The sequence below is a fragment of the Urocampus carinirostris genome, chromosome 9, assembly GCF_059441175.1.
Source record: "Urocampus carinirostris isolate Australia breed hairy pipefish chromosome 9, RoL_Ucar_1.0, whole genome shotgun sequence".
NCBI classification, from domain to species: Eukaryota; Metazoa; Chordata; class Actinopteri; order Syngnathiformes; family Syngnathidae; genus Urocampus; species Urocampus carinirostris.
The window spans coordinates 1,829,401-1,845,288 of NC_142357.1; the positions used below are offsets into that span (position 1 = coordinate 1,829,401).

General features: G+C 40.4%; 1 protein-coding gene across 1 annotated transcript in view; it reads left to right on the plus strand.

Annotated features, from left to right (window-relative positions):
• abhd18 (abhydrolase domain containing 18) overlaps positions 1 to 4,062 on the plus strand; it is a 40,065-nt gene extending 36,003 nt beyond the window's left edge. Inside the window, exons 12-13 of the mRNA XM_088344138.1 lie at positions 1,105 to 1,267; positions 3,660 to 4,062. Coding sequence (XP_088200264.1) covers positions 1,105 to 1,267; positions 3,660 to 3,717 — 221 coding nt within the window. The 3' untranslated portion in view covers positions 3,718 to 4,062. The remainder of the gene's footprint in view (positions 1 to 1,104; positions 1,268 to 3,659) is intronic.
• The last annotated feature ends 11,826 nt before the right edge of the window (positions 4,063 to 15,888 follow it).

The window sequence follows — 15,888 nt, forward strand, 5'->3', positions numbered from 1 at the left end:
CTGGGATGGGCTCCAGCACCCCCGCGACCCTACTGAGGATAAGCGGTGTAGCTAATGAGATGAGATGAGATATATATATATATATATATATATATATATATATTTTTTTTTTGTAACCAGTTTTGAAGGGGCGTCGCTACTTCGCAGATTTTCACTTTTCGCGGGTGGTTTCTGTCCCCTTCAACCGGGTCTAAAAAATAATAATAGTAAAATAAAATAATTTTTAAAAAAAATATATTTTATATATATATATATATATATATATATATATTTATTTATTTATTTTTTAATCATTTTTGAAGGGGCGTCGCTACTTCGCGGATTTTCACTTTTCGCGGGTGGTTTTGGTCCCCATTAACCGCGATAACCGAGGGATTACTGTACAACCTTTTAACCTATAACAGTACTCGATAAGACGAAAAGTAATTGTGTTCAATGAACCTTTGTAACGCGTTAGTCTCAACAATGTCTTTGATGATGCAAACCAAGCAAGCAGTTTTTTAGGTGCCCTAAAAGATGATTTCCAGGGTGAGGGATTTTGGCCCGACATCAGCACAATGTAGAAATACGAGAGCAGAGGTGTCAAACACATTCAAGCCGGCCACATGCTAGAGAAACAATCTCGTATATATGTATATATATATATATATATATATATATATATATATATATAAAGAGAGAGAGAGAGAGAGCAAAGGAAAAGGAGCCAATGAAGAGACTTTTTAGCAAAAAAGAAGAAGTATGAGAAAGAGAAAACGAGATAGGAAGAAAGAGCGAAAAAAAAGAGGGTGGGAGAGCAAAAGGAGACGAGAGACGGAGAAATGCGGCCCCAGTTGCTTTGCGAGTGGTGCCTGGCTTTGGAGACATTAAGAATAGAATAGAGTGAACATTATTTAAAAAAACTCCAGCTAAATTTTCTCTGGTTCTTTTTTCGGCAATGTCTCGCGGGCCTGGTCCGGCCCACAAGGCTGCATGTTTGACACCTTTGTCCTAGAGGCAGAGATACACTAAAGAGGCTTTACTGAATGCAAAAATGTATACACCCACTTCTATGATTCAACATGTTATTCCATTGTTCCTTACTTTCCTTTCTGTTGCTGCTAGTGCCCGTCGACACCAATCTTATCATCGTGGTGCAGGCCAAAGAGGATGCCTATATCCCTCGTACAGGGGTCCTCAGTCTGCAAGAGATCTGGCCTGGATGTGAAGTTCGGTATTTAAATGGAGGACATATCAGTGCTTATTTGTTTAAACAGAACGTTTTCAGGTACCACAAATTTAAAAGTCGTGGTAGTCAGCCACATTGTGTATCATTGCTTTACTTTGTTTTTGCTTTAAACCTGGCTTAGAGTTGGTTTTCATCCACAATCTATACTATCATTTGGAATATACAGTAGTCTTTCGTTTTTCGTGGTGGTTGCGTACCAAAAAGGTCATACTTACAGTCAAAGCCGCAAAGTAGAAAAATGTATTTTTTTAGTCATGTCCTTATTTATTATTATATTTATTGTTAATGTATCGGATAGTCTATTATACATTAAAACCAGAGAACAAGCCCAATTTATAGGCAAATAAAAGTTCTGTACCTAACAATTTTTAAAAAAAATAAATAACTTCTGTAGTGTCAATTTTTTATTTAAAAAAAAAAAAAAAAAAAAATCATTTCAGGACACTGCGTTTTTACTTCACTTTTATACTTTTTTGCTATCATGTGGACGTTATAGGAAACCAAGTTTACTTTCCTTTGGCAGAGGCTGGCAACACAAATTGTTGAAAAAGCCATATTGGACCCAAAAAAGTTTGTGTGTGCGTGCGTGTGTGCGTGCGTGTGTGTGTGTGTGTGTGAGAGAGATCCATGCGGCTCCAGAGCAGTTTAGAAGGTCGGAAGTCCAGGTTTGTTGGCGATAAAAGGCATCATCCTCTGCCTTTAGTTGCTTGTGTGGGTCAAGCATTTTGTTGCCACATGGGCTTTTACAGATACTTGAAACATCATTGACAGTACACACAGGCAAAAAAGGTGTAAGCAAGATGAAATCCGTGAAGTAGCAAAACTGTAAGAAGTCCACCACGATACAGCACAGGATTACTGTAGTTCTTTATAATTAATATTTATACTTATATACATACAGTGATACCTCTATTTGCGAATTTAATTTGTTCTGGCAGTAGTTTTGTAACTGAAACGTTTTTACGTAGAGAGACTTTTGAATATTAATTCGGAAATCCGTTCCAAGGCCCGCAAAAGTTTTTTTTTTTTTTTAATAAATCATAAAAGAGTATGAAACATGCATGCTGAAATTATATTACCAAATAATAACATAAAACGAGAGGTATGTAATGTAATTTAAAAAACAAAGAATAAAGGAAATAGTAAAAATATTCATTTAACTTTTACTGGCCTCTTTGTTTTCCGGTCCTAAGCAGTGCTTTTTTGCCTTGCGTTTTTTGAAGAATTGATCCAATGCCGTCTGCTTCTCTGCATGTCTTTCGTGAGATCCATTGTACTGTATTTTCCGCACTATAAGGCGCACCTAAAAGCCTTTATTTTTTTCAAAAGATGACCATGTGCCTTATAATACAGTGCGCCTTATTTATGGATCAATATTAATTCGCAAAGTCTTGCAACTAACTAGATTTTCCACCGAACGCCAAGTAGTCCGCGGTGTATGCTGGGATTTATTTACCGGCGTTTCATTGGCTAACCAATGTGTCAATCATCATTTGAATGGATTACTATTGGCTAAAGTTATTCGGAGGTCAAGAGGCGGATCCTTTTTGTCATTTACAGGCTGGCATTGGCTTAAACGGCAAAACAAAGCCTGCAATTGGCCGAAAAAGATGAATGCGCATTTTTTTACTATTTTGTATCTTAATCTCCTGGATTTACTAAACTCACGGATATAAGAGGACCACGGCTGCACATTATTATGAACACAACGACTTCGGTGAGCTACTCCGGCTTTCTATATTATCCCTGTATCTTGTTTCAGACTGAACTCGATGTTTCTGTGATAAGCGGTGCAGATAATGGATGGAATGGAGTGTCTATTTTTAAATTAAACTCAATTCCAAGTGTTTATTGTCATATATACAGTAAAGTTGCGAGCGAAAAAGAAAATAGAAACTAAGGAATGGATGGCATTTCTTGAATCCCAAGACTTTAACCTTCCAAATGATGGAACGATGCATTTGAGTGACATCGTATGGACACCGCATCCGCACGTGTTCTCGACACGTATTTGCGTCTTTGCAAGCTTTCGGAATGTTAAGGGGGTTATAAGTTGGACTGAACTATCTGACTGTTTTGTCCACGTTCCCATTGTAGCGCCTTATAATCCGGTGTGTCTTATGTATGTCAAAAATAGGACCAAAAACTATTTTTTTGGGGTGCGCCCTATAACCCGGTGCGCCTTATAGTGCGGAAAATACGGTAAATAATAGCTCTTTGTAGCAGGACCATACATTAGACTGTTTACAGAGTGGGAAGGGGACACGAAGACTGCCGGGATTCACGTATACCCACCGGTTTTGCAAGGTAGAGACATTTGTAAGCAGAGGTACCACTGTATAGATTACTAAGGCTCTTTTGAAGTTTTGAGCTGTCGTTGCTATTATTTGTTTCTGTTATACACTAACGAATGGCTGTTTTTTCTTTTTAGACAGGCTATCTATGATGCATTCAACCGATTCTGCCTGAAGTATCCCCACCTTGTGTAGGCTTGGAAGCCCAAAACCACCTTGCCCGCAGCCCAGCACTAATAGCTGACAGCTTGTTTTGCACTGTATCCATTGTTTGAATTGTAAATTCTTCCAGACCGTCCACTTACAATTTCTAGTGGACGGTCTAAGATCGGGCCTATAAAAATATCCAGCCTGACCCAACCCAAGCTCAAACCAGCCCGAGCCAGACTATCTTTATTTGCAGGTCTGAGGCCACACCAATCCAAAATTTCACATTTTATTTGTGGAGGCTCAGGAGAAGGAGGGGTGATTTATATTAAATAAAGCCTGTTGTAACAAAATCGAAGTAAAACAAAAATGTCTAAACTTTTTCATCTTTTATATTTCTGTGTCTGCAGATTTTTTCATCATTGACATTTTTTTAAGAGTTGATGGGAAAATTTTAAGACAGTCATTTTGCTGGGTTGAAAATTGGGCCATAAACCACAGCAGCTGTACGTCCTTAAGAATCTAGTGTGGTACAGAATGAGAGAAGGGAAAGAAAGAGAAAGAGAGAAGGGAAAGAAAGAGAGAGAGAGACACAATGACAGGTGGATAATATAGGAAAATGAGCGGGAGAAAAGCTCAGCCCAACATAGGCTTCTGGCGGAAACTGCAGAAGTCTTTTTCTTCTTATTTTATCTTTGCTAATGGTTACTTAACACTTGTGGGTGGAATTATAGCAATAATAATGATGATAATAATAAGCATAATGTTTATTAGATTGTATCAAAGTGTTGTATGAATGCAATAAGGGCTTTTCCTAGTTAAACTTCCAAGTCAGTCATTAAATTAAAATAGATAACATACTTCACAGATGTCGAACCTGCGACCCATAGGTCGCACAGGGCTCGCGAGTGCTTTTGATCCAGCTCGCGAGATAAGAAAACGTCATTTAAAAAAGGAGGAACTGATGATGCCTTTGCTGTTAACAACCATAGACAACTACAAAATGTCACATTTTATTACCAACTCACCATTTGAACTACTTACGGGATGTTTTTATTATTATCTGAAAAAGGAGGTGACCCAAACAAGTTACTCTACAGGAGAAAACCATTTGAATCAAATCGACTCGCATTAAAACCTGCTTATCTTCAAGCTGACAGTTTTAAACCTAGAAAATCTTTTTTTTATTATTGTATGTTTTTCTTTTACCACTTCAGATTTAGCTTTCACAAAAATCGTGTAGTGGCTCCTATTTTTTAGTTTGTGTTTTGCACCTATGTGTCTGACAGTAGCTTTCTTTTGTTGTTGGTCTTTTTATAAAGAAAGCTACCAGAAGCTATCTTCCGGCCCATCGAGAATGGCAGCCATTCCAGCAGCTCCCGTGTTATTTTCGCTACTTTTGTGATTTATTGTTTTTGTTTCTTTGCTTACATCTTCAGTGGCTGCCTTGCAACACTTGTAGCACTTTGGTTACTTTCTATCCTATGGATATGGGTTTTAACGCGCAAAAATGCATTTATTCGAGGAATCAACTCCACGACCTGAAGAATTCTCGAGCCGGCGCGGCCCCCCTTTTACCTAACGAGGTGAGGCGACCCTACCGGGGGTGCAGTGCCGGTGCTAAGCTAAAGGCTAGTGGCGAAGTGGCGATATAAGCCCTCGGTACCGTCCATAATCATGGGGAATGTCAACTCCCTACCAAATAAGATCGACGAACTGGCTGTGCTTGTGAAAGACATCAAAGCATACAGGGTGTACGGAAACGTGGCTCACGTCTAGCATCCTGGACGCTAACGTCGCGCTAACCGGCTTCTGCGCTGTTCGGGCTGACAGAGGCACAAAAGTCAGTGGGAAGCGCAAAGGAGGGGGACTGGCTATCTACGTGAACACGAGGTGGTGTAACCCCGGGCATGTAAAAACAAAGCTTTCTATCTGCTGCCGTGATGTCGAACTTTTGGCCGTAAGTCTGCGTCCCTATTACATGCCCAGAGAGTTCGGACACGTCATTGCTGTTATTCATTACATCCCACCGCGCGCTGATGCGGAAGTAGCGTGTGACGTCATCCGCTCCGCGGTGGCAAAGCTACAAACAACACCCGGAGGCTGCAATGTTAATCTCTGGGGACTTCAACCACGTGACTCTTGATAAGACACTGCCCTCTTTCGTCCAGTATGTGGACTGCAAGACCAGGGGAAGTAGGACTATTGACCTTCTGTATGCAAACATCAAAAATGCATACAGTGCAAAACCACTGCCTGCCCTTGGAAAAGGAGACCACAACCTCATTCTGCTTAAACCACAGTACAAACCAAAAGTGAGGAGGCTACCAACAACCACACGCTCTTTTAGAAAATGGTCCACCGAGGCAGAGCAGGCTCTGAGAGACTGCTTTGGACGTACGGACTGGGATGTCCTGCTAGGGTCCAGCAGTGGGGACATTGAGGAGATAGCAAACTGCACTACTGACTACATTAACTTCTGCATGGACAATGTTGTTCCTATAAAGACTGTACGCTGCTATGCCAACAACAAGCCCTGGATCACGAGCGACATCAAGTGCCCTCTGAACCAAAAGAAGAGGGCCTTTAAAAATGGTGATCAGCAGGAGCTAAAACGAGTACAGAAGGAGCTCAGAGTCCAGCTCCGGAAAGGGAAGGAGCAGTACAGGAGGAAGTTGGAGAAAAAGCTGCAGAACAACAACATGAAGGAGGTGTGGGAAGGGATTAAAACAATTACTGGCTGCAGCACCAAGCAGGGTGTGGCTGTGGATGTAGATGTGGGGCGAGTCAACCAGTTGAACAACTTTTTCAACAGGTTTGACCACTCCGCCTCATCCTCACCCCTGAGTACTGCAGCTGTCCTTCCCCCTCCCCCTCTGGACACTAGCATGGAAGGCATCCCCCCACTAAAAATAACTGCAGCCCAGGTGTGTGGAGAGCTGAGAAGGCTGCGAACCAGCAAGGCAGCTGGTCCAGATGGAGTATCCCCCCGACTGCTGAAAGCCTGTGCGTCTGAGCTGGGAGACCCTCTACAGCGCATCTTCAACCTGAGCCTAGAACAGGGGAGGGCCCCTCAGCTGTGGAAAACATCCTGCATCATCCCAGTCCCAAAGAAATCAAGACCTGAGGAACTCAACAACTTCAGGCCGGTCGCCCTGACATCACATGTGATGAAAACCATGGAGCGGTTGCTGCTGCACCACCTGAGGCTACAGGTCCGTCACGCCATCGACCCTCTGCAATTTGCTTACCAGGAGAAGGTGGGAGTGGAGGATGCTATAGTATACATGTTACACCGATCCTTCTCTCACCTGGATAGGGCTAAGGGGGCTGTGAGGATTACATTCTTGGACTTCTCCAGTGCCTTCAATACCATACAGCCTCTGCTACTGAAACTGACAGAGATGGGAGTTAGCTCACACCTTGTAGAATGGATTACTGACTACCTGACAGGCAGACCCCAGTATGTGAAACAGGGGGGCTGTACATCAGACACTGTGGTTAGCAGCACAGGATATCCGCAGGGGACCGTGCTCTCTCCGTTCCTATTCACTCTGTATACATCGGACTTTTAAGTACAACTCCTGCCATGTGCAAAAGTTTGCCGACAACACTGCGATCGTGGGATGTATCAGAAATGGGCAGGAGGAGGAGTACAGGAAATTGATTCAGGACTTTGTCCGATGGAGCGACGCAAACCACCTGCACCTGAACACCACCAAGACCAGGGAGATGGTGGTGGACTTCAGGAGAACCAGAACTCACCCGGTTCCTGTAACCATCAAAGGAGAATGTGTAGAATTTGTCCAGACCTACAAATACCTGGGTGTGCAGCTGGACAACAAACTGGACTGGACTGCCAACACAGCAGCTCTATGTAGGAAAGGGCAAAGCCGACTTTACTTCCTCAGAAGGCTGGCCTCCTTCAAAATCTGCAAAAAGCTCCTGAAAATATTCTATGCGACAGTTGTGGCAAGCGCCCTCTTCTATGCGACAGCGTTTTGGGGAGGCAGCGTCAAGAAGAAAGATGCCTCTCGTCTCAATAAACTGGCTAGGAAAGCGAGCTGTGTTGTGGGCAAAGAGCTGGACAGCCTAACAACAGTAGCTGAGAGACGGGCACTGGAAAAGCTGCGGTCAATCATGGACAATCCATCGCATCCACTACACAGCATTATCTCCAGACAGAAGAGCAGTTTCAGCGACAGACTGCTGTCACTGTCTTGTACTACGGACAGACTGAAGAGATCTGTTCTTCCTCATGCCATGAGGCTCTTTAACTCTACCCGGCAGAGTAAAAGCCCACATTAAACCACACCACCTACATTGCATATTACCGAATTTTATTGCAATATGTATTCTGTGTAGCACTTTTTAGATATTCTATATAACACGCTACAGTGGGCATTTGCACGTCACACTGGATATTTGTATATTGTATTCTTTTTGCTTTATTATTGTATTGTTCTCAGCGAAGGGATGCTGCTGGAAATGTGAATTTCCCTTCGGGGATGAATAAAGTATCTATCTATCAGAACACATTCAACTGAAAATTTCAACAATAAATTGACTAATTAACCTGTATTGAAGTATTTTATTTCTGAATACACATGTGCAGAGGGTTCTTGATTTACAAATTTGTCACTTGTGGGCAATGTTCCCTCTAATTTTCCACGGGTCTGAGCGTTCACACAAAGTCGCTGAGCTATTCTTGAAACAACAGTGAGCAACAGCAACCCCTAGTGTGGTAACTAAATCATTATCAAACATGTCCAAAACTTGACATCAGGTTACATTTTGCTGAGTTTCCGGCAATGCAAAAATTTTTTCTCTTTTGAATTAATTGACTAATGTACGATTGCAAAGTTTGCAGGGCCTACAAACGTCATTTGTTTTTACAATTCTTCCACAAGATTTCCATTTATTTTATTCCTGGTATCTTTTGTCGCATAATATTAAAATTTTTGGGGGCTTATTTAGTCGGTTGCACGATACAGAACTGTATTTAATTATATTTTTTAGTGGAAGTACAATGTTGGCAACAAGATTAACTTGATATAATTGGAAATTATTTGAATGCAACACAAATTTTTCCCTCTTTTTCCCTGTTCTCAATCTTATTGTGTTTATTTTTTTCCTAGCTGTTACCTTTTTCTTGCTTTTTTGTTCTCTATTACCTTTTTCCCCCTCATTTGCTTCTTTCTTTTCTTCTGGCTTTTTTTCTGAAATTTTCCTGCTCTTTTTTCTCTTCCTTTTAGTCATTTTGTGCACAATTTTACGTAATATTTGGTCGTGTAGGGATTAAAGAAGCAAAAACAACCTGAAGAGCCGAAGAAGCCGGTTCTCGAAAAACTCTACTGACTTTACTCAACTTCGTTCTACTTCGACATTGACTTCAAAATACCGCATTTAGAACACTGTGTCAGGGGAACCAGTGTATTTTTACCTTCATGCACTGTAACTTTGACTTAATTCACTTTTTAATTAGCAATTTCTTGCTAATTCCCCTGATTTTTGTGAGTTGGCTAGATTTCCTTGTGCGCGGAAAAGATCTGGGTAGTGCGCAATTGCGCACACACACAGCTTAGGGGGAACATTGCTTGTGGGTCTTTTTGAAAGATTTTATTACACCTCTGAGCCACGGTTACTTACCAGATGGGAAACAAGCACCGCAAACGCTTAATAATGTGCTCGGTCCAGCCAGCTCTTTTAATGGTTTGCAGCTACAGGCTCCTACAGTGTTTTTTAAAGGCCTGTTTCCTCTTAGAATTACAAGATATCAGTGTTCCTTAAAACTGCAATCCGTGGGCTCGTAGACACGACAGCTGGGCATGTTGTTTTTGTGAATTGTGACTCGACAAACACAACTCGCAATACAAATCTTCAACTTCCAACTTGGACTGCTACTCCCGCTATTTGTCAACAATGTGCATGCATCCTGTGTTGAACAGAGGCGTGTTCAGGAGAGTGATCAGACATGTAGTCTCTTGTTAATCGCTTGCCGTGCACTGCTGAACGGTTGTAATCGCTCACTGTGATTGCCTTACTGATCCAAAATGGCCGACGACATTTAATGAAGACACACATTTTGTGTGCGAGATGTCAATGTGTATCAGTGTTGAGTGTATCATTATGAATCTGTGTTTATTATGAGTGAAAATAGACTAAAAGGGGTCATACCTGTCTTGCATTGTTCACAAACATTACCAGGCAATGTAAGACGATATATTACATCGCCAACAGCACTCGTCAGGGTGAGATCCTCCATCTTCTGCACTGTCGACGCCATGTTGGAAATCAAAGTAAGCGGTCTTTCTCCCGTGATTACTCGGGCACGCGAGCGCTCAATAATCACTGGCCGTTCAGAAGCTAGCGATAGCTCGCGATAGCAATCACTCACTCTCCTGAACACGCCTCAGGTAATGACCAACGATGGAAAGGGGTCTATTACTGTAGGTTACAGGTGCCTAAGATGCAGTCCACGGGCCAGATCAGGTCCGCCAAGGTTTTTATTTCGGCTCGCGAGACAACACCAAGCACTAGGGGAAAATTGGCTGCAGTTTGAAATATATCCACTTGATGTTGACAAAACCAGGCACCACTCATAAAACAACTGGAGCTATATTACTATTTCTCTCTCTTCCTCTATCTTTTTTACACAGTTTATCTTTTTCTTTCTTTCTCTTTCTGACTCATTATTGTTTTTTCACTTTATTTATTTCTCTTTCACTTTTTTACTTTTTCTCTTTTCACTTTCTGTCTACTTCACAATCCCTCCTTTTTTCTTTCACAATCTCTCTTCACTCTTTCTCTCTTACTCTATCTCCGTCTCTCCTTTTCTCTCTATCTTCTCGTCTCACTTTTTCTTTTTTTTCTCTCTTTCTCTTTCTCACTATCGTTTCTCTCTTTTTCCTTATGTCCTTTAATCTTTTTCTTTTGCTGTGTCTCTTTGTCATTCAGTCTTTTTCTCTTTTTTGAACTCTCTCTAGTTCACATTCTTTTGAGTTCTCTCTTTGTCCTCTCTCTCTTACTTTCTCTGTCCTCTTTTTCTCTGTTCTCTCTAGTTTCTCTTTCTTACACTGTCTCTTTTTTCATTGTCTTTTGCACTCTTTATCTCTCTTGTTCTCTTTTTTCTTTCACCTTTTCTGTTCTCACTTTCCCTTGTTATCCCCTTCTCTTTCTTTATTTTCCTTCTGACTTTCGCCTCCTCTTTCTTATTTTCTTATTTTTCTTTTTCACACTCTTATTCTTTCTCTCTCTTACTATCTTTAATCTTATAGCCTAGTCCTGTGAGAGTTTCTTTTTCTACCATATGGCCCCCAGGCTAAAATTATTTTTACACCCCTGCTTTAGGTCGTCAGGGGGTCCTAAACTCACGTCCTGAGGGCCATTTGCGGCCCTCAAGACAATAGTTAATGAGAAAACTTAAACTTAGCGCAACTGTAAGCTTTACAATTTTAACATTAGTTAAGTGTGGAAAAGAATTTCACATTCCCTGGAGTCAATTGTTGATGTGCCGTCAGTGCCCTCTGACATGGTTTGGCTGAGGTTTATTTTCTTCCTTCCTTATTAGATTATTATTGTTTGTCTTCACATGGGAGGAAGAGAACACAGAGACCTAAACAAATGACACAAAGCGAGCAAGGACTAGAGTAAGGCTGTCAAACTCATTTTAGTTCAAGGGCCAAACAATACTAAAACATTCTCCCAGGGCCGGACTAGTAGATTAGAAATAAAGAAATAGAAGAAAGGATGAGAGAAAGAAAGGGAAAAACAGACAGAACAGGGGAGAAAAAGACAGACTGAGAAAAAAACGGAGCGAGAAAGACTGAGAGAAAGGGAGACAGATAGAGATACACAGAGGGAGACAGACATATAGAAAGAGAAAAAGATAGAAGAGAGGAAGATAGGGAAAGACATTGAGAAAGAAAAGAAAAAAGGACGAAAAAAATTACAATTACAGCATCTTTGGGAGTGTCTCTGGCTTTGGCAACATCAAGTAGACATATTCCAAGCTGCCGCTCATTTTTCTGTTGCGCTTCTCTCAGCTTTGTCTTGTGGGTCGGATTTAATCCCTTGGTGGGCCTGATTTGTCCCACGGGCTGCCTGTTTGACACACCTGAACTAGAGCAACATCAGCTGTGCTAAAACCAATTGTTGGTTGGTTGGATCCCTTAACCACAAGGGTCGTAGGGGCACCATTTTCCTGTAGTGTGACTTGGGCAAGTTACAGCCTTGTTGGCGCCTATCCCTATCCAGGCCAACATATGTTTCCACCAAACATGTGCCCGAAGGAAATAGGCCAGAGGTGTCCAAACTTTTCAGAAAGTGGGCCATATTTGGTAAACTGAAAATGTGTGAGGGCCGACGACTCGGCCCTGCATTCTTTGAACAGTCCCCATGGAGCAGCCCCTCCCAGCGTTGGGCGCAGTGATGGGAATTTCATCTCTTTTTAGAGAAGTGGCTCTTTTGGCTTGGCAGACTAAAAGCAGACGGCTCTTTCGGTTCCCAAGAAGGTCTCCAGATTATTTTTGTTGCATAAATCGATACATGAGCAATTATTGTGTAACATTATGCACAAAATGACTTAAAATGAGAAAATGAAAATATAAATAAAAGAAGGAAAAAATAAAACGGGAAAATAGAGAGCAAAATTAAAAAAGCAAAAAAAGAGACAAAAGGAGAAAAACTAAAATATAAAAAAGGGAAATGGAGAACAAAACAAGAAGAAAAATGAGATAAAAGAAGATAAACCAAAAAGGAAAACGGAGAAAAAAAACAAGTAGAATGCTAGAAAAAGAAGAAACAAAAGAAGAAAAAAAAGAAGGAAATGACACAGAAAAATGTGAAAAAGCAAGAAAACACAATAAAAAAATAAAAAGGACATATTTTTAGGTACCTTTGATCAATTCATTACCATTAATAATGTAATATTATACATAAAATGAATTAATATTATTTTAAGTCTATTATTCTAATGAAATATAATAGCATGTTTTTTTTCACAATTCAGTGAACTTATACCTTATTTAGACACTAAACCTTTTTATACAGAGAAATTTCAAAGTTAAGCATATGGAATTGTGAAACACGACCCTGAAAAAAAATCTCTGAAAGAAAATGCCAACAAATTTTACATTTTAATTCCTCAACAAATGTAAAGTCATTGACACAGAAACCATGAAAAAAATGCATCATGACCAATTACATGAGGAAAAAAGCGTCTTGAGTAGAGACAGCTGTCTACTACCTTACCTGTTGTAAGCTGTTGCTTGATGTGCAATTGGTTATGTTTTACGTGCATCAATACTGTGCAACGATTTTTTTAAGTAGTAATAAGAGTTGTGACCGAGCTGTGCAGGGAGCTGAGAAGGAGGAGCCATTCGGGCTACGTGCAGCGACCACGAGAGGAGGGTTAGTGACCTCGGTGGGCGGGTTGAGAGCGGCCTTCAAACTAGCAACTTGCGACTAATGTACGGAGCTATACGGACCCTCTGTTCTCTGGGGCCACCTGCGGCGTGCCCTGTGGTGTTCTCAGCGGGAAGCGAAGTCCTGTCTGATCAGGCTCAGGTTGCAATAATTCTGAGTTTCAGAATTCTGTGTTTCCGTGTTGCTAGTTTTACCAACCATATATATATATATATATATATATATATATATATATATTTATATATAATGTGTATGCAGTAAGACCTCGGTTATCGCGGTTAATGGGGACCAAAACCACCCGCGATAAGTGAAAATCCGCGAAGTAGCGGCGCACCTTCAAAAACAAATTAAAGAAAATAAATATATATATATATATATATATATATATATATATATATATATATATATATATATATATATATCTTTTTTAATTATTATTATTATAATTTTTTTAGACCCGGTTAATGGGGAACAAACCCACCCGCAAAAAGTGAAAATCTGCGAAGTAGCGACGACCCTTCAAAAGGAAAAAAAAAAATTAAAAATATATATTTTTTTAAATTATTATTTATAAGACCCGGTCAATGGGGACCAAAACCACCCGCTAAAAGTGAAAATCTGCGAAGTAGCGACGACCCTTCAAAAGGAAAAAAAAAACATTGAAAAGATTTTTTTTTTTTAATTATTATTTATAAGACCCGGTCAATGGGGACCAAAACCACCCGCTAAAAGTGAAAATCTGCGAAGTAGTGACGCCCCTTCAAAAAAAAAAAAAAAAAAATCTCATCTCATTATCTGCACCGCTTATCCTTATTAGGGTGACCGCCGCGTCTGCTGAACTCGCTCCGTCGCGCGGCCCGGGAGTGACCTCCATCCGACCAATAAATATAGATATATATTTATTTATATATATACACACATATAAACACATTATATATATATATATATATACATATATATATATATATATATATATATATATATATATATATATATATATATATATGTATATATATATATATATATATATATATAATTTTTCTTTTCAAGCAAAACTAGCAACACTGAAACGCAGAATTTTGAAACTCAGAATTATTGCAAACAGAATTTTTACACATGACATAACCATTGTTGGCATGCATACATACAGTGTGTGATTACCGTAGTCCAGGGGTGGCGAACAAGTTTGACACAAAGAGCCGAAATTTTTAACTGTGAGAGTCAAAGAGCCACACCACGCACTGACCTGCCTTGACAAACACACACAAACACACACAATTAAAAACATGTTTATTTCCCATAACACACTCCTCTCCTTACAATACAACAAGTATTGTTCTTGTGTTGACTTTAAGGAAAGTCTCCACCCTCAATACACACAAAAAAACAAGAGCCACAGTATATAGAAAATATGATGAAGCAAAGAGCCGCATTCTTATTGGCCAAAAGCCACATGCGGCTCTAGAGCCGCGTGTTCGCCACCCCTGCTTCATACCTTTCATACGCATCACCACTCTTATCTAGCTGCCACTCCTCAAAGGTACGTATATTCTCATCATTCCACCATTCACTTCCTTTCCTAATACCTCAACCAACTTTTCTCATTCCACACACTTCTTTCGCACTCATCAACACTGCCTCTTTAAAACCACTTCCGTTCCTTTTCCACACTCACCACTTCTCTTCTACTAATCTGTTCATACTCTTCCCCTATCCTCTCTTTAAACTCTCTTTCCTTTTCTACCTTATTCAACTCTGACATTTTCACATCTTCCATCACACTCTTCTTATAACTTATAACGCCATAATCCGTCTAATCTCAGTTTTCCTTCCACATAAAAATGTCCAGATATACCACTCATTTCACCTCTGTAAACCTGCACTTGCAACAATTTACTTAACATCCCTTTCCTAACCATTACATAATCCATCAGTGCTCTGTCCACTATGACAAAGGTAAACTTATTCAAGTCCCTCTTTTTAAACAATGTATTTGCAATCACCAACTCATTTTCCACACATAACTCAATCAATTTCTTCCCACTCTCCTTTCTTCCTGGTACTCCATATCTACCAACCACATTTTCAACCGTTCCATCACCCACTCTTAGCATTCAGGTCACCAAGTATTACCACTTTCCACCTTTCTTTCGCACTTGCTACACATTCGGACAAATCCTTCCAGAACTCCTCTTTCTCCTCAGCACTTCTTTCCGAACCAGGTCCATATGCACTTATAATCATCCATACTTCTACACCCCACTTTAACTTTACCCACATCAATCTGGAAGATATCTCTTACCACTCCATCAGTTTTTCCTTTGCTTTCTCACTCACACGCACACCCACTCCTTCTCCAGCATGTCCACCCGTAACTCCAGACTTTCTACCATACATACCTCCAAGCTGTAAGTCACTCTTTCCTTTCATCTTTGTTTCACTCAAGGCTAACACATCAACCTTCATTTTAGTCATCATCCTTTCTTCCACTCAGTCGCTTTACTTCCACATCCTCTCACATTTAGTGACCCTATACCTAGGGTTTGCGAGACCTTTCGGTCTCCCGCCCCCCTTTCTTTGCCTTTTTTTGTCAATAAAACACCATGGTAAAAAGCTAAAACCGGAACAACAGGCCAGGCTTAAAAGCTACATCGGAAACAGTATTTTGAAGCAGTGAAAGAGTCAAATAAGACGACATAAAAACGAAAATCGTAAGTTCTCGCCATGAAAAATCACAATGAGCCTTGTGCGCATGTGTACTAGGCCCTGGTAGGACTTTTTGGCAGAACATCG